Source organism: Myxine glutinosa, chromosome 2, assembly GCF_964187855.1.
Source record: "Myxine glutinosa chromosome 2, kmMyxGlut1.1, whole genome shotgun sequence".
Lineage (NCBI taxonomy): Eukaryota > Metazoa > Chordata > Myxini > Myxiniformes > Myxinidae > Myxine > Myxine glutinosa.
The window spans coordinates 9,663,468-9,683,667 of record NC_136262.1 but is presented as its reverse complement, the minus strand read 5'-3'; the positions used below and the strand labels follow the sequence as shown (position 1 = coordinate 9,683,667).

The 20,200-nt window shown below is 46.9% G+C and overlaps 1 protein-coding gene across 3 annotated transcripts in view; it reads left to right on the top strand.

The window, feature by feature from the left end:
- Positions 1 to 20,200, top strand: part of CNOT10 (CCR4-NOT transcription complex subunit 10) — a 160,285-nt gene that overhangs the window by 97,565 nt on the left and 42,520 nt on the right. For all 3 annotated transcript variants that reach the window (XM_068108758.2, XM_068108756.2, XM_068108757.2), the window contains exon 11: positions 398 to 516. In XM_068108758.2, the coding sequence (XP_067964859.2) occupies positions 398 to 516 (119 nt within the window). The remainder of the gene's footprint in view (positions 1 to 397; positions 517 to 20,200) is intronic.

Genomic DNA, 20,200 nt, shown 5'->3' with positions numbered 1-20,200 from the left:
TATAATAATATTGTATATAATATTGTATATAATAATAATGCATAAGTATATAATATGATGTAATGATGTCGGTGGATGAATATCGGTCGAGATCGTGACGTCAGAGTGCCGTTCTAGTTATTTATTTTCTACCTATGCTTATACCATTGAAGGTTTTTGTGTTTTTAGCACCCTTGCATTAATGGTGTCCTGCTTTAAGTTTTTTTTTGTTTGTTTTTTTAAAATATAAATGTGAACTTCTGAAAGCTGTTCAATCAGTACGTGGGGGTATCCGAGGTTCAAAGAGCTTCCATCAGCTAACAAAGTGTGCAAGGATGGCTGTTTTGCTTGTTGTTGAGCTTGTGGTTGGTTTAAAATCTTGATTATCCAAGTGGGCCGCGGTTCATTTTGTGCACAGAATGATGATAACAGTAGTAATATGGATCGAGAAAAGAAAGTTGTGAAGTCCATCGTGGGGCGAGGTCTTCACAGGAAACTCATCCTCGCTTCTCACGTCACAAACAATATTAAGAGCAAGTAAGTTTTATTTTGTTAAAACTTTTCCGAAGTTGCATTTTGCTTCACAACACGTCATGAGCAGAAATACTCGAGAAATGTTAGCTTACTACTTTTGGACAATAGGTTTTGTGTAAAACTACCAAATATAATTATATAATCGTGAATGTGTGTCACTCTCTTTCTGTGGGTATTTTCCTAATGCAAACATTTTCCCTAACCTCTATTTCCCTAACCTCCCTAACAAAATCATTTGTTTATCATGGCCTTTGATGGCCCTCTTAACCCCATCGAGTCCAGCCCCACGGCTTGACTATGTCCGAGAGTTGTCCTTCATCCTGCAGGAAAAATAGAACCATATCTCCCAAGCCGATATGAGCAAACTTATCAGAAGTGTGCGTCATCATATGATTGCCTGAAAACAGTTCTCAGTAGATCATACATCAATTAATAACAGTTCTCAATAGATCATATATAAATTAATAACAGTTCACAATAGGTCATATATCAATTAATAACAGTTCCCAATAGATCATATATAAATATAAATTAATAGCAGTTCCCCATAGATCATATATCAATTAATAACAGTTCCCAATATATCATATATTAATATTAATTAATAGCAGTTCCCCATAGATCATATATCGATTAATAACAGTTGTCAATAGATCATATATCCATCAATAACAGTTCTGCATAGATCACATATCAATTAATAACAGTTCCCCATAGATCATACATCAATTAATAACAGTTCCCAATAGATCATATATAAATTAATAACAGTTCTCAGTTGATCATATATCAATTAATAACAGTTCTCTATATGTCATATATAAATTAATAACAGTTCCCAATAGATCATATATCAAATAACAGTTCCCAATAGATCATATATAAATTAATAACAGTTCCCCAAATATCATATATAAATTAATGACAGTTCCCCATAGATCAAAAATCAATTAATAACAGCTCTCAATACATTATATATGAATTAATAGTTCCCCATATATCATATATGAATTAATTACAGTTTCCAATAGATCATACATCAATTAATAACAGTTCTCAATAGATCATATATCAATTAATAATAGTTCCCAATGGATCATATATCAATCAATAACAGTTCCCAATAGATCATACATCAATTAATAACAGTTCCCAATAGATCATATATATATATATATATTTCATAACAGTTCGCAGTCGATCATATATCAATTAATAACAGTTCCCAATAGATGTATAAATATAAATGAATAAGTTTTTTTTATTTTATACATCATATATAAATGAATTCCCCATAGATCATATATCAATTAATAACAGTTCCCAATATATCATATATAATTATAAATTAATAACAGTTCTCAATAGATCATATATTGGATCATATATTGAATCATATATTGAATAGGGGGTGGGGGTATGTATGCATCCAGGTGTAGTTGCTGCATGTGGATGTGTATGTGCCCCTGCTGGCCCACCTTAGCTGACCGTATCGAGGTTGAAGGGCCGAAACGGGATAATGCTGAGGACCTCGACTGAGGACCCGGTCAGTGCGGCACACTTGTGACCAGGTGTGTTTTGAACTTATATATAGTAATAACAGTTCCCAATAGATCATACATCAATTAAGAACAGTTCCCAATGGATGATATATAAATATAAATATAAATTAATAACATTTCCCCATATATCATGTACTAGCTGAATGCACCCGGCGTTGCCCGGGTTCTTTTTGAATGAATTTAATCTTCTGTACATAGATCTGACGCGAGCCCAGTATCAGTTAGTGCTCAACGATTCCTTGTTCTTTCTTCTGCCGGGCCCCGCGAGAGAGAATTTTGAAAGCATGTGTTGCAATCAGTCAGATATTCCTATTAAGTGCATAAGTTGTACTTCAAGAGAATTTTTAAAGAAGAAGAAGATTTATTGCGAAATGGGCCCAGCCCTGCCGTGGCGGCCTCGACCGGCCTCGCCACATAGCCTATAACCTTCCTGGGGCCTGTCCCGACATTTTTTGTTTCAGACGTTTCCTCCTATCTTTCCCCGTTCAGGAGATTAGTGCGTGCAGACAAACAAACAAACAAAAACTTTCTTTTATATTGTTATGTCTGGGGGTAAAGCAATATCTAGAGCCAGGTAGATCTGTATAGGTAGGTATTCGACTGTCGCGATAGGGAATCTACCTTGTAATTTCTGTTAGGCGGTTTGTCGGTTAAGAAGTATACCTGTGGACATACCAGGATGTTCGAGTGTTAGATAGAGTAGGGATTAAGAATAACTCCCCTGTGTGTCACACCCGGTCATCAAACCTTTGTCCCTTATAGCAATGCACACCTGTAGACATTGAGACAGGCCCTTAGCGCAACATTAAATAATTCCCTTCCCTGACGAGGACTTCGGAAGAGCACAGGCAAAAGGAAACCAGGCCAGGACACCACCGATGATGGCTGCCGCCAACTACACCTCCGGCAGGCCTAGGAACATTGAGTAGCACGTGCTATGACCACACTACACGCTACGAGCTATCACCACGCTACAGTCCTGTGATTGGTCAGCGTGCTAGGTGCTGTTACGTGCTCCTCCCCGACCCCCTGGTCACGGTGTACCTCCGAGCCCCGAGAGGAGTCATGGCAGAAAAATGTGTTATTCTGTATGTCAAAGATCAATGGAGAAGCCACCTCAATTGTTACTCACAAACAAATATTGTATTAAGATCACACAAGGATAACAGTACAACAATAATAGTAATCAAAAGTACAATCAATATGTCCTATGATGGTACCATCAGTTTCGTAATATATAACTCACTGTGCTCCAAGTGAGTGAACCAAGAACATTCCCCAATGTCTCTTATTCCTGGCTTCAAGCCAAAGTTGATTCGCTCCAGCGATCGCCAGAACGATGTCCAATCGTGACCAGAATCCCGTGCGGATGGCAAGTACAGTCACACACCAAAGCTGCACAAAGGCGCCCTCAAGGCGACTGGGAAATCCAAAGGCCCCCTCCAGGCAACTGGGAAATCACACCCTCGGGTATGGACTTTCACGGCTCACAGTCGGCGAACCGCAAATTAATCTTCAAAAGCCACGGTGCACACACACACACACCAGATAGGTCTGAAAGCGGTGAAAACGGCTGACGAAGCAAAGAAACCTTGCTCGACGCGCGAAGCGCACGAGTCAAAATGGCCGACGACCCGTTCTTGAGACGTAACGGCCCGATGATAATCCCCTCGGAATCCACTGCCAAAAACCTGACACGCAGGTTGATCGGTCACTCGGACAACTCTGTCGCAGGAATCCCTTTCCCGGGAAACCCGAAAGTTCGCGAGTGACTCCCGTTCGACAACGTTCGCTTCAGAACTCGGAGCAGCTCGGCTTTCTTGTCCGACTCACTCGCTCCGCCTTCTTTTCCTCTTCTTCCTCTTCGTCGTCCGGTTCCCGATCCGGTTTCCTGTTTCTTTTTAACACTAACTTTTCACTTTTTGAAAACAGTTCATAAACAATAAACCTTTTGAAAACAATAATAGTACATGGAATCAGAAATGTTTACAGTGGATGAAAACCACCACAATGGAAGTGACGAATCCGTAACAGCACGAACCTCCAGCCAACGAGTGTGAGAGGCACGAAGCTGGAAGGTTCGGTGGAAGTCGCTGGTTGGCAGCGCTCCAAGGCTGACGTCCCGGCAAGGTTATATCAGCGTGCGCCGAACGACATTTTGGGAGAGCACATCCGGTTTTTTTGTGCAGCCCTTCCTCTTGGACATCCGGCGCTTCGTCTTGCGCAGCACGCTCTCTTCGTCTTGGCAGACCGATCGTGACTGGAGATCGACCTTCTGTGGAGATCGCTGGCGGTGCTTTGGGCCGTGTTGTGCTTTTGGGGCATTGGACGCGTGGTGCTCGGTGCTTTGGAGCTTGGTGCACGGACCTCGTGAGCGGCGAGAGGCTTGGAGCGGGGCCTGGTGGCACACGAGCGGGGCCGAGCGAGGCCGTGTTACACTGCAAGACGACGAGACCAGATAAGACCGCACGCCACGTACACTACATAACGAACGTGTTATTTTCGTGATTCAGTCCCCTGTTTGTGTTTGAGGTCTGGTGTGTGGGATCCCAATTTAGGAGTTTTAGTTAATATCGCGTTTCCCTGTCCCATCCTTTTATTTAATAAGCCCATGTATTATTTTCCCCTTCCATTCAAAAGCTTGTGTCCGTGTCGAGTTAATTTCCTTGCCGGATCGAAGCTGCAGTCGGCTCGCTCCAGGTAAGTTTTTAGCGCAGCTCCCACTTTCCTTCTTCCTCCCGCGTCCATAGTTGAGTCCGTGTTTGGCCGTTGCCTCAATTAAAGCCGTTTTCGGTCCATTTCGGTCCATTTCGGAAGATACACAGGGCAAGCCTCTGGTATTAACCGGAGGCTACGCGCGACAATATATATAGAAGATAAATTAATAACAGTTCCCCATTGATCATGTATCAATTAGTAACAGTTCCCAATCGATGATATATCAATTAATAACAGTTCCCCATACATCATATATCAATTAATAACAGTTCCCCATTGATCATGTGATCATGTATCAATTAGTAACAGTTCCCAATCGATGATATATCAATTAATAACAGTTCTCAATAGATCATATATATATATATATATATATATATATATATATATATATATATATATATTGTTACGGTCCGCGGATAAGGATGTTGTTTGCCGAGCGAAGGCACCGCGGCCGAACAGTTGTTCCCCGACTAAACCCGATTCACCCAAACGTTGGCCGTATCGCGCCACAGCTATTCAATGTGGAAAAGACTAAGATGACGAATGCAAAGAGGAAGAAGAAGAAGACGTACAGAAGAGTAACGGGGTTTATTATTTACACACACATAAGCAAAAAGAGCAGTCACGATTATTTACAGGTGACATGAAAACGCAGGTGACAGTGAAAATTACTAGCTTATACAGACTTAGTTTACTACCCAGGACAGCACGAACACAACAAACTCACGTACGCAAATGGATGGAAGGGTAGGAATCGTTTGGAGGGATGAGCAGGTGGGATCACAGGGCACAGCGAGCGGGTCCACTCCGGGCGCGAAGCGGGGAGCCGGCAGCTCCTTGTATTCGGCTTTACAGCGCACGCCAGCAGCTCCTTGTATTCGGCTTTACAGCGCACGCCGGCAGGGTCACTCGGCTGGTTGAAACGGGGCTGGTTGAAGCGGCTCTTTGTCAAAGGCTTTTCGTATCTCGCACGCAACAACGGTGCAACTCTCAACTCTCTTGGACCTCACAACCCAGCTCTCTTGGACCCTGTTTGCGACTCTCGTGTAAAAGCTCCTCTCCTTTCTCAGCTCATCTGCGATCTGTTTGGGAACGTCCCGCAGCGGGTTATATAGGCCCCGCCCCTCAACCTTCGCGAACCTCCTTGATCTTTCTCTCCAAGTCCAACCCCTTGTTCGTGGTTGGTTGAGTGGGGCTGACTCACTCCTCCCCTCTCTGACGAGGTGGGGACCCGCCTTTCTGCCCCAACCCTGCCTCGTGGTCAATGGCGGCTTTGGAGGGGATGTAATTGGCAACCGAGGCTTGGCAATGACGAAAGGGGGAAATGGAGGTTTTTGGGAATGGGAATGAAGGGAATCTATCTCTTTCACCCGGTGCAATGGAGTGTCATTCTAATGGAAGACAAGGCCTTACTCTAAAACACATAATAAGATATAAGCTACTGAACAAGGGTTTTATCGTGTCCTTCAATGTGGTGTTTCATGGAATTAACTACCGGGACGCCCTTTTTACCTTTACACAACTCCGGAGGCAGGAGGGGCCATAATCAACAATGTTACACAATCCAAAAAATGCAATCCTCATATCCGCAACAATATATATATATATATATATATATGTGTATATATATGTGTATATATATGTGTATATATATGTGTATATATATGTGTATATATATGTGTATATATATGTGTATATATATGTGTATATATATGTGTATATATATGTGTATATATATGTGTATATATATATGTGTATATATATATGTGTATATATATATGTGTATATATATATGTGTATATATATATGTGTATATATATATGTATATATATATATATATATATTGTTGCAGTTTTGAGTTTTGGTAACAGTTTGTATAATAAAGGTTAAATTTCCCCCTCATAGTTAGTCACACAAACAACATGTAGCCTCGTGATAGTGCAGTTATCTCTTAGTATTTGTGAGAATAGTCCTTTTCCTATGTTAGTTCTGTGTTGAGTAGAGTAAGGAGAATAGGTCCTTCTCCTACTTCCATTGCCTGGTCCTTCTCCTACTTCCAATTGAGGTACGAGGACCGCCTCCATTGTCTCATGCCTCTTTGTGCTGCCTTTGGTTCTTTTGGCGCGAATTAACACGAGGCAGGCCGAGGAGGGTCGGGGCGGGACCGAATGAGGGCGGCAGAGAAGCTGACGGTAAGCGCGAGCCGCCAATCAGGGCTCAGAGGGTGTGGCGGCAGCACTGCGGCACAGGGCGTGGTTGGAAGGTTTGAGAAGGTTCAGGGCGTGTCGATATAAGCCGTTGCGCAAAGCCACCAAGAGAGCGGCGCGGTGAGTTACGAGAGTGCGAAGAATTCGAGCAGCAATTGAGGTACGAGGACTGAGTTGGATTGAAGAGAGCAGTGCGGTGAGTTGGCGGCCAGCAGAGGACTTTGAAAGATACGAGATCGGCGAAAGACACGCATGAACCGGGATACACGCTCGTATGAAAGTGACGCTCGGTTGAGCTTGAACCCAAGCCGCATATAGTGCATTGAGTTACGCGAGTGATAATGCGCTGTGTAACCGCCAGCCGCGCTGAGAGACACGTACTTTTCCTTCCTACCTCATCGGCTGCCTTTTGTTCGGGAGACGCGCTACGAGGATCCTTCCACCGCCTACTTGCCCTCTTCGCGGGACATGCTGTGACCGAGGAGAGCCGGACGGGGCCGTTCCTGGACGACTAAGTCGGCGTGTTTGGCCTGAACATCATCCTGCCTGCAATTCCCTGTGTGAGTGTGAACGGGCCCGAGTCTGGGATTAAGGATAAGACTGATTAAGTGCTGCTCTGTGTCCCTGCTTCTCACGATCATTGTACATAATATTGGGAATAATAATTAAACCTGTGTTCTTCCTTCCATTCGATCGTTCTTGTGATTTCCCTCATTGGCTAAGCGAGGTATGAATAGAACCGCTCTAATCGGGGTCCAATATCAACGGTGACTGCACAGACCACGTGGTACGCAATCCGCTCGGTGTACTCAAATTACACGTGGCTCGTGCGAGGCTTGGTTTCCCGCTTCCGTGGCAGCGCAGGTATTTAGGTACGAGCGAGACTTGGTCCCGAAACCATACCTTGCGTTTGCCCAGAAGAGGTGTTTCAAGTCTCTCGGTTACGCCAGGCCCAGAAAGAACAAGGGGCTTAATCCCCCCTTGGTAAGAGTAAGAAGGGCGGCGGAAGACCGTAACTATATATATATATTGTTACGGATCCGGGGGACGGCACTCCCGTTAGCAAGGGGGGGTTAATCTCCTTGTCCTATTAAGCTGGCCGTCCGACCGGTCCTGGGGGTATGACGTCACGCCCGGTCAGCGCTGAATAGGGTAGTAGGCCAATCCTTCCTATGACCTAAGTACCAGCGCCTTCCGGTACGCGAGGAAATACTCCCGCCCGAGCCGCAGCGTAATAGATTTATTGCGCCGAGCGAAGTGAGCCGCGATGCGGGGCCGTTAACAAAAGACTAAACCCCATTGTAAGCGGTTCGGCCGAAATCGCGCCACAGGTACTCAATGGGGAAATCACTAAAGCGATCGGACGAGAAAGAAGCCAGAGAATAAGAAGGAACAGGGATTTATTAATTAAAACTATACAAAACTGAAACCAAAGAAGAAGGGAACGAAAGTAATTTACAGGGCGAAGAAGAAGAAGATACACAGGGCAATTCTTAAACACTCTTACTTATACCCAGGGACAAGACAAACAGAACAAACTCACGTACACTAATGGGGAATTGCAGGCAGGAATGGCGGGAAGGATGAGAAGGGCAGACGGTCCATAGGACTGGTGGGCAGGGAGGTTCGGGAATCGCGGCACGCCGTTGGTGCCCCGCGTGCACGCACTCGCTCTTGGTTCAGCAAAAACCCGGTCGTCAGCGCGTCTCTCTTCGCGTCTCTCTCCAGTGCTCCTTTCTCATGCGTCTGCCTTCTCACCGTCTCTGGTGGGGGCCTCGCGCCAAGGGATTTATTACCACGCCCTTGGAACCCTCTCAAACTCTCCAGACGTTTCTTGCCACGCCCTATCAAGCCATGCCCACCGAGCCCTGGTTGGTCGTTAAAGGCTCTCTGGCCCCACCTTTGATGACGAGGTGGCGCCACGCCCGTGCTCTGGTGGCTCCTCCCCCCTTCTCGGCCTCGTGCGTGATGGAGTTTGGCGCTAGGCAGCGAACGCTGCTGGGCTCGCAGAGGCGGTGTGATGCCCACGAAAACAGCCCAACTGTTACTGGCAGCGAACGCTGCCTTACAGCTACTGCACTTGAAGAGCGGGAGACGATTGGGGAAAATTGAAGGGGGACTTATCTTATTTGATTGATGCAATGTAGAGTCAACTATTGGAAACACAGCCTTACCTGAAACACATAATAATGACATAACTATTGAGATCCTAAAGTGTCCTACGTGTTGCTCGTGGACTAACTAAGGTGCAATCTTTAATTAACAGCCAATTAAGGGGAAATGTACACAGGGGTCATTTATAAGGGAATTTACTACTAAATTTACATGTGAAGGTTCTAAAAACCGTAACAATATATCTATATATATATATATATATATATGTGTATATATATATATATGTATATATATATATATGTATATATATATATATATATATATATATATATATATATATATATATATATATATATATATATATATATACAGTATATATATTGTTGCGGATATGAGGACTGTATTTTTTTTGATTGTGTGTATTATTATTATTGTTATTATTATTCTGCGCCTCCTGCCTCCGGAGCTGTGTAAAGGTCAAAGGGCGTCCCATAATTAGTCCATAAAGCATCCACACCACAGCCAATCATAGAATACCCCTGTTCAATAGTTATATCTTATTATGTGTTTTAGGGTATGGCTGTGTCTCCCATTAATTGAAATACTCCATTGCACCAGTGAAAGAGATAGATTCCCTTCATTCCCATTCCCAAAACCTCCATTCCCCCTTTCATCGATTGGAAACTACCTCCGCTCCAATTGCCGCCATTGACCACGAGGCAGGGTTGGGGAAGAAAGGCGGGTCCCCACCTCGTCATAGAGGGGAGGAGTGAGTCAGCCCCACTCAACCAACCACGAACAAGGGGTAGGACTTGGAGAGGGTGTGGAGAGAAACATCGAGGAGGTTCGCGAAGGTTGAGGGGTGGGGCCTATATAACCCGCAGGCAGGGCGTTCCCAAAGCAGACAAGAGAGATGAGCTTTGACGACAGAGAGACGAGAAGAAGTCCAGGGTTGAACTGCAGCTCGAGCCACCAAAACTGCACTCACTGCAGCTCGAGCCACCGAAACTGCACTTGCTGCAGCTCGAGCCACTGAAACTGCATTTGCTGCAGCTGGAGCCACCGAAACTGCAGCCACAGCAGCGTGAGGCCTGGACGGCAGTTTGGAGCAGGGCCGCGAAGGAGCGGCGGGTGCCCACAAGTCGATCAGCTGCAGAACTAGTTGGACCTCCCTATCCCGCCAGCCATCCACCAGCCACCCACCTGCCATCCCTATCATCATTCCCCGTGTAAGTGTGCTCGTAGTCTGTCTTTTGTCTTGTCCCTGGGTAGTAACAATAAGTCTGTATAAGCTAGTATTTTCACTGTGTCACCTGCGTCTCATGTGCTTGTAAATAAACGTGACTGCTGTCTTTCTGCTTATGTGTGTGAATAGTAAATAAATTTAGTAGTATTTCCAAACCTTTCTTTGCCTTCGTTTTCCTCTTTGCATTCGGTCGCTTTAGAGTTTTCCCGATTGAATAGCGGTGGCGCGATCCGGCCAAAGTTTGGGGCAAATCGGGTATTAGTCGGGGAATAACTGTTCGGTCGCGGTAATACCAACCGCTCGGTAAATAACATCTTTAACCGCGTCCGTAACAATTGGTGTCTGGGAGTTAGATACGGACCCGAAGCGCGCTTAACGCGCTCAAAATTACAAGCTGTGGGAAATTTGTGTTGTTTTATAAAAACCCGAATTTTGAAATCGCGCCATGGCTGGTCAAGGCGATCGGATGCCGGTGGGTGAGCTAGAGGAGGGGTTAGGAGTAACCCAGGATCAGAGGGACGAAGTAGAGGAGAACATTGGCAATGTGGTTGAGGGAGTATCAGACGCACAAAATGGCGTCCTCGCGCACGTGGGTGTAGCGGCACCAAATTTTGCCGCGCCCGCGACCGTAGCAGCGCCACTGGTGGATTGGAATCTCTTTATGATCCAAATGAAGGCCCTTATGGACAAGAATAGTGAGCCAAAATGGGGAACCAAAAATGGGGAACCGGATGGATGCTCAGAGTGAGCGATTGGAGGGCCAAATGGGGGTAATGAGGGATGAAGTGAGGGCTCAGAGTGAGCAATTGGGGGTAATGAGGGACGAAGCGAGGGGTACCGGTGAGGGGTTAGACAATGGGATAAAAGAGGTAAAGAATGGGTTAACGGGGGTGGAAAATAGAATGGCTGCCCAGGAGAATCAGTTAGAGGGGGCGAAAAATGGGTTAATGGGGTTAGAAAATAGGATGGAAGACAAATTGCGGGAAATAGGGGAGCAATCCGCCCGGGAAATCGAACAGATAGGGAACCAGATAGAGGAGGTGAGAATCGGGGTAGAAACCAAACTGGATGCTCAGAGGGATGAATTGGGACAGATGAGAGTGGCATCTACAAAGGAGAGGGAGGAGATGAAAGAGGAGATACGACGAGGTGTGAGTGAGGAGGTCTCGGGGGTACGCGAGGAGGTAAAGCGAGGCGAAAAGCGTATCGAGAAAGAGGTGAGGAATAATACGGCTAGGTTACAGGGGGGCATAGAGGGTCTGACGAAGGGAGTAGAACAGCTGACAGTGGGACAAAAGGAACTAGTGGACCAAGTGGAAAAGAACACGGCAATAATCGGGGGGTTAAAAGCGACACAAAAATACATTAAGAACGAATTAATAGCAACACAAAAGGAATGTCAGATGGTACATGAGGGGTTGACGAAGAAGTTGGAAGAGGTGACAGAAGTAATGGAGACGAAGGACCGAGAGGTGAGGGCGCACATAGAAACGGTTAAGGTGGCGTTAGAGGAAGAGATAGAGGGGGCGCACCGGGAGATGAAGGAAGTAAAGGAAAAATTAGAGGTGGTGGAAGAAGGGGTGAGTGAAATTAAGGAGAGACGAAGGGAAACTAAAAAGGAAATAAAGGAGGAGGTGAAGCAAAAATTAGAGGAAGTGGAAGAAGAGGTGAGTGAAATTAAGAAGAGACGGACAGAAACTAAGAGAGAAATACAGGAGGAGGTGATGGAATATGTACAAAGTCGGTGCTCAACTCATGATGTGCTGCTCACTAACCAAATAAAGAGTTTGCAGGTGGCGAAAGAGGTGAGGAGACGAGGTGTCAAGGTGAGTGGCGATATATTCGTAAATGTAGATGATGTGAGGGGAGCTTCAGTCGGCTTGGGGGTTGTTGTGGACCCGGGTGTTCGTGAGAGGCCGTTGGTGAAGTGTGCGACAGGTCTGGTGTGCGAAAGAGGAGGTGTGCGAGAATGTCCGACTCTGGGGTGTGTGAGGAAAAAGTGCGCGCCAAGGAGTGAGTGTGCTGTCAAGAGTGAGTCGGTCGTAGCGCGTGTGCGAGGGGGCACATGGAAGCGCGGTGTGGTGAGTGTTACAGAGGATGTAACGAGAGAGTGTACACCTGTGGTGAGTGTTAGAGGATGTAACGAGAGAATGTACGCCGGTGGTGAGTGTTACGGAGGAAGTAATGGGAGAGTGTGCGCAAGAGGATGTGCGAGAAAGGTGTGTAACGGACAGGTGCATGGGGAAAGAGTGCGCTGTCAAGAGTGAGGGAGAATGCACGCCTGTGGTGAGTGTTACAGAGGATGTAACGGGAGCGTGTGCGCGAGAAAGGTGTGTAACGGACAGGTGCATGAGGAAAGAGTGCGCTGTCAAGAGGAAGGGTGAGTGCGCTGTCAAGAATGGAGGTGAAAGTAGTGAGAGTGACACGGAGCGTGAGTTGGTTGTGACAGGTGAGCGAGGATGTACACCTGGAATGGAAGGATGCACACCTGGAATGGTAGAGCGTGTGTGGGAATGCACACTTGAGTTGGTCGTGAGGCACGTGGTTGGGTGTGCGAGTGAGAGCACACCTGTGATTGTCACAGAGGAGGTGACCGAGGAAGGGGCACGAAGAGGTGTGTTGGTGAGGTGTGCGAGCGACGAATGTGTGCCAAGGTGTTCGGTGGTCAGGTGTGTGACCAAGTCTGTGAGCGGAATGAGTGTACCGAGGTGTGTAAGAGAAGGTGCAATGACGAGGAGCATGGGAATAGCTGGATGTATGAGCAAGAAAGGGGTAGCGTATGCGTGTAAGCATGCAGGTGAGGCATCGACGGTAACCGGGTTAGCGGTTAGAGCGACTTATAGCCAAATCGGGCCCTCGGTGCGTGCCGGGCTTCGCGTGCCGCGAGAACCAGCGGGGATCCGAACCGCGGCGGGCCCGAAAGGACCGCTGTACGCGATCCACGCTGGGCCTCGCTTTGAACGGCCGCGTCCGTGCTCCACTAGGCGGAGCGGGCAGCCCGATAAGAAGGGTCGTCATGGCGACCACTTTTTATTGAGACGTTCCGGCAGGTCGAGATCGGGCAATTGGATGGCTCCGCGCCAAGGTGGTGCGTGGGATCTCGGCACGGGTAAGCCCCCGTCCCTGCACCGAGTGCCGGACGCATCCAGCCGCCGGCACCAAAGAACCCGCGTTCATTGCTCGGCTGTACGAAGCCGGGCTGTAGACGTGAATTGGCGCACCGAGAGGATCTAATAAGTAGACGGGTGATGAGGTTAGTGTTTTGGACCCAAAATTAGAAAAAGACAAAATTTGATGATTGGTAATGGTACAGTGATTGGCAGATGATTGGCAAAATTTTTGATTGGCTGAAATTTGGTGAGCAAAATTGATAGTGGGGCCTCCCCGATGTGGTGGGATGGGCAATCCACCATCCCTCACGGGGGGGGGGGCAAAGGAGCACTAGCTTATGGGGTTGATGGCAGTGAAAACTAGCCCGGGTGGGTTAGGATATTGTGTGTAGGGATCTAGCGAAGATGACATTAGGTAACGTTAAGGTTAGTTAGTGACAAGGACACCTGTAGTGGGGACGCAGGTAGATTAGTGTGGATGATAATGACGTGGTATGTGCTTAGTTTAAAGGGAAGACGGGGAGCACTAAGTTAGCAGGGTAACAGGTAGTTCAGATGATGCCGTGTGAGTGTTGTGTTGGAGGTGTATTCAAGTGTATTGAGCAGTGAGTGAGGATTTAACAGGTGTGATTGAACAGGTGTGATTGCACAGGTGTGCAACTGAACAGGTGTATGGAACAGTGTTTGAGTGATGGTAATGGTGAGGTGTGTTGTGTTGACCAACTGGTCCAGGAAGAGGAGGAAGGTGCAGGTGGCACCAGGTGTGATTGCACAGGTGTGCAACAACAGGTGTATGGAATAAATGGTAGTGTGGAATATCTGGAGTATTGGAATGGATGGTCGTGGAGTGAGTATGGTGGAAACAATGGAGTGGAGTGGATGGTGCGAAGGTGTGAATGGGGGAAGAGTGGACCCCCATCACGAATACCCGGGGCGGGTAGTGTAAGTGTTAGGTAGAGGGTACAGGTAAATTGTGGTTGGATATTGGCATCTGTGGTGCGGGTGAGAGAATGGTATTTGGATGGGTGCATTAGTGTTGTGGAAATGGCTGGGCGTGTAGCCTGTTAGTGTGTGTAGTTGGTTTGGGCACTCCACCACTGTGAGGATGTCGGCCAGGTGAGGCCGCAGGTGGGCTCTGGGAGCCGGTAGTTGTGGATGGGGCCCGAGGATCCGGAGGACGGACCCGGGTAGCCCAGTGCCAGAGGGCACCAAGGGGTGACAGAGCCAGGAGGGGCCTTCCCCAGTTAGTTAGGTTAGGGTGAGGAGCTAGGTAAGCTCGGGTGGAAACTGCAATGGTGGAGGTGTGCAGGTGGGTAGACCTGCTGGGAGAGCTACACGTCACAGCCCAGAAATTGTGCAAGGGCACCGGGAGATGAATCGGGGGAGTGAGACCCCAAATTGAGAAGCACCACAGTTTGGTCAATGGGAATTGGTTTTTAGAACCCATAGTGTAAGGTGGCCAATGGATTGGCAGGGAAAGACCCCGGGTAGTGTAAAGGGTGTTAAAGTCATTTAGAGGATAGTTAGGATTGAAGTCTCTTCGCACCATCTCCATGCACTCACCTGAGATGACGTACCTCCACACCATGCCATGTTTTGTTATTTTATTGTGCAGATGTTTGGAATGTGAGACGCATCATGACGTGGGTGTGACATTGTGCTTGATGTTCCATCTCTTCCTCCTTATGAGGATTGATGACGAATTGGGTGATGGCAAATTTTGGTTAGAGGGATTGTGGTGACGAATTTGGTATTGGAGAAATATGGGGAGACGAGACATTAGCGACGAATTTGTAAATGTGTAGATTTTGTAAATATGGGGTAAGGGCAAGGGTAGTGTAGGTGACAGGGGGGGTGACGTACGGTAGGGACGAGCTTTCTCATTTCACTCTCCGTACGCATTTCGCCTTGCATTGCCTTATTGATGTGTACCCTTGTGACCTTACCCCTCGCTCATTTGTCTTGTCCCCCTTTTGTCTCCCACATGACCTGTGCGCCATTGGGCGCCGAGGGGAGCGTGCGTGAGTCGGCCATTGTGCGCCCGGCACTCTCAGAACCAGCTGTCTGCATCGATGCACCACATTATGGACCACATGTCTGTGGCCGAGCACCACTGATGGACCCCATGGGTTGGGACATGGCCCCTCTGCTGGAACCGGCCATGAGGGCCCGAAATCTTGCTGGCGGACCTTGGCCACAGGGCACCGATGCCCCACAGGTGAACCACACGTAGTCGGCCCTGTGGGCCATAAATAAAGAAAATAAAATGGGCACGTTGGGCACACTTTATTGCAAATAGGCCGCCAGTAAGAAAATGAAAGAAAGACAACATCTGGTAGAACAAATAATAATAGCCAGCAGAGGGAGCCGAAGAGCAAGAGACCACCTGCAGGGTTAGGGGTTGTTGATTTATTTTTATTATTACCTTCGCAAAAGCGGACGGTTATGTTTTAATCGCTGTGTATTTATTTGTATGTCTGTGTGTGTGTGTGTATGTTATTCGCATAACTCAAAAAGTATTCAACCGAATTGCATGAAATTTGGTGGGATGATTGGTTATTATACGGGACACATTTGATTAGATTTTGGGAGCAATCGGGTCAAAGGTCAAGGTCAAGGTCACGAAAAGGTCAAAATCGTATTTTTACCATAGCTGCGGCGAAGGTATGCGCTCTACCGAGTGCCCGTTCTAGTTGAACATGCATTGAACACTGATGAACTATGGTGACTGCATCGATTGGTGCTTGAGGGTGCTTGTATTGGTGCGTTTTTGGGTGCTTTCATGGTGCATTGATACAGAGCAGACTGTCTTCCCCCCCCCCAGAAAGAACAATTACAGGTCCTGGGTTAGTTTTGTAAACAAAAGCAGAGTCATTGTAAATAATGCTCCCCACCGTCAGTGTGTAGTTTGAAGACCATTCCGCAATTCGGTTAACTGTGGTCGTAAGTCTGTTAGGCAGGGTGCAATGGAGCAGCGGGACACATTTATTTATGTTTTAAAACTCTCGCACTCAGGGTCAGGTTAAAAGTAGAGGGAACTACACCTACATGTCACACTAAATAAAAGTTGTAGGCCCGGAACGTGCCTAAGAGGAGGAGGGTGCAGTGTTGCGGATATGAGGACTGTATTTTTTTTGATTGTGTGTATTATTATTATTGTTATTATTATTCTGCGCCTCCTGCCTCCGGAGCTGTGTAAAGGTCAAAGGGCGTCCCATAATTAGTCCATAAAGCATCCACACCACAGCCAATCATAGAATACCCCTGTTCAATAGTTATATCTTATTATGTGTTTTAGGGTAAGGCTGTGTCTCCCATTAATTGAAATACTCCATTGCACCAGTGATGGGATGTTGAGGTTGGAAAGAGGATTGACGAGAAGAGGAAGAAGTTCAAAGAGTAGCAGAAGGCAAAGGGTACGGGAGCAGAAACAGCAGAGCATGAAAGTTATAAGGCAGCCAGGAAGGCTGCAAAGAAAGAGGTAGCAAAGGCGCAGGAGGCATGTAGGAAAATGTTCGGAGAACGCTTGGATTCGGAAGAGGGTCAGAAAGCAGTATTCAGGATTGCAAAGCAGATAGCGAAAGAGAGGTGTGATGTGATGGGGGTGAGTTGCTTGAAGGATGAAGTGGGACAAATCGTTGTCGACCCAGATGGAATTAAAGGAAGATGGAAAAGATATATGGAAATGCTGTTGAATACAGAGAATGAATGGGATGGCAACATAGAGAGTAACCCAGTTTTAGGACCGGCAGAGAAGATAACTGAGAAGGAAGTTGAGGAAGCGATAAAAGCAATGAAGAGTGGAAAAGCGGGAGGGCCGACGGGAGTTGTGGGAGATATGTTGAAGGCAGCAGGAAGTTGGGGTGTGAAGAGAATGACAGAGATCTGTAATCTGGTGGTGAAAGAAGGCCGCATTCCAGTGGATTGGGAACCGAGTACCCTCGTCCCTCTATACAAGGGGAAAGGTGACCCTCTGGAGTGTGGCTCGTACCGAGCGATAAAGTTATTGGAGCATGAAATGAAGGTATTGGAAAGGGTGTTGAAGAGGAGGATAAGGAAGAAAGTGAAGATCGACGAAATGCAGTTTGGATTTATGCCAGGAAGAGGAATGACAGATGCGCTTTTCATTGTGAGGCAGTTGCAGGAGAAGTACATGGATAAGAGGAAGAAGTTGATTTTTGGGTTTGTTGATCTGGAGAAAGCATTCGATAGGGTTCCACGCAAAGTATTGACATGGGCATTGAGGAAGTTAGGAGTGGAGGAATGGTTGATCAGAGTAGTGATGGCAATGTACAAAAGAGCACGCACAGCTGTAAGGACGAAGGACGGGAACAGTGGTGAGTTTGAGGTGAAGGTGGGAGTGCATCAGGGGTCGGTACTAAGTCCACTACTATTTGTAGCTGTGATGGAGGTGCTGGCTCAGACCGTAAAGGAGGGTTTACCGTGGGAGTTGTTGTATGCAGATGATCTGGTGTTGATTGCGGAAAGTATGGATGGACTGAAGGAAAAGATGAACAAGTGGAAGGAATGTATGGAGACAAAAGGTCTGAAGGTGAATATCGGAAAGACAAAGGTGATGGCAAGTGGTAAAGCATGTGGTGAGGTGGAAAGAACTGGGAAGTGGCCGTGTGCTGTGTGCAGGAAGGGTGTCGGAGTGAACTCCATTCAATGTACAATGTGTGCTGAGTGGGTTCATCAAAAATGTAGTGGTCTGAGAGGGTCATTAACCAGTGTGGCAGCTACATTCAAATGTAAGGTGTGCACAGAGGGAGCTGCAGATGGAGGAAATGTTGAGTTGGATCTTGGAGACGGCGTGAAGCTGGAATGTGTGAAAACATTTTGCTACCTCGGAGACATGCTGAATGGAGAAGGTGGATCAGACTCGGCAACGGTTGCTCGAGTGAGATGTGCATGGAAGAAGTTTCGGGAACTGAGTGGCGTGCTGATGAGGAGGAGAGTGTCGCTGAAGCTGAAGGGAAAGGTGTATGCTGCATGTGTGAGAAGTGTTATGATTTATGGGAGCGAGACATGGGTAATGAACGTAGAGCAGCAACGAAGGCTGGAAAGGGTGGAAATGCGAATGGTTCGATGGATGTGCGGAGTATCGTTGAGAGAGAGAGGAAGACAAATGATGAATTGCGAAAGATGATGGGAATATTGCCTGTGATTGATGCTGTGAAGAGGAACAGGTTGAGATGGTTTGGTCATGTATTGAGGAAGGATGAAAGTGACTGGTTGAGAAGAGTGATGGAAGTTAATGTAGAAGGAAGTAGAGGACGGGGAAGACCGAGAAAGACTTGGCTAAAGATGGTGGAAGAAGAAATGCGGGCAAGGGGGTTAACAAGGAGAGATGCAGAAAATAGGGCAAAATGGAGAAGATTGTCATGGGGACCGCAAGGCTAACCCCCGCTCTAGCAGGGAACATGGCCTTAAAATGCATGTTGTTGTTGTTGTTGTTGCACCAGTGAAAGAGATAGATTCCCTTCATTCCCATTCCCAAAACCTCCATTCCCCCTTTCATCGATTGGAAACTACCTCCGCTCCAATTGCCGCCATTGACCACGAGGCAGGGTTGGGGAAGAAAGGCGGGTCCCCACCTCATCATAGAGGGGAGGAGTGAGTCAGCCCCACTCAACCAACCACAAACAAGGGGTTGGACTTGGAGAGGGTGTGGAGAGAAACATCGAGGAGGTTCGCGAAGGTTGAGGGGTGGGGCCTATATAACCCGCAGGCAGGGCGTTCCCAAAGCAGACAAGGGAGTTGAGCTTTGACGACAGAGAGACGAGAAGAAGTCCAGGGTTGAACTGCAGCTCGAGCCACCGAAACTGCACTCACTGCAGCTCGAGCCACCGAAACTGCACTTGCTGCAGCTCGAGCCACTGAAACTGCATTTGCTGCAGCTGGAGCCACTGAAACTGCAGCCACAGCAGCGTGGGGCCTGGACGGCAGTTTGGAGCAGGGCCGCGAAGGAGCGGTGGCTGCCCACGAGTCGATCAGCTGCAGAACTAGTTGGACCTCCCTATCCCGCCAGCCATCCACCAGCCACCCACCTGCCATCCCTATCATCATTCCCCGTGTAAGTGTGCTCGTAGTCTGTCTTTTGTCTTGTCCCTGGGTAGTAACAATAAGTCTGTATAAGCTAGTATTTTCACTGTGTCACCTGCGTCTCATGTGCTTGTAAATAAACGTGACTGCTGTCTTTCTGCTTATGTGTGTGAATAGTAAATAAATTTAGTAGTATTTCCAAACCTTTCTTTGCCTTCGTTTTCCTCTTTGCATTCGGTCGCTTTAGAGTTTTCCCGATTGAATAGCGGTGGCGCGATCCGGCCAAAGTTTGGGGCAAATCGGGTATTAGTCGGGGAATAACTGTTCGGTCGCGGTAATACCAACCGCTCGGTAAATAACATCTTTAACCGCGTCCGTAACTATATATATATATATATATATATATATATATATATATATATATATATACACATTAATAACAGTTCCCAATAGATCATATATCCATTAATAACAGTTCCCCATAGATCATATATCAATTAATACCAGTTCCCCATATATCAATTAATAACAGTTCCGCATAGATCATATATCAATTAATACCAGTTCCCAATAGATCATACATCAATTAATAACAGTTCCCAATAGATCATATATCGATTAATAACGTTTCCCAAAATATCATGTATGCCATTTGTGTTTGTGGTGTTTCGGGGAGAGGCA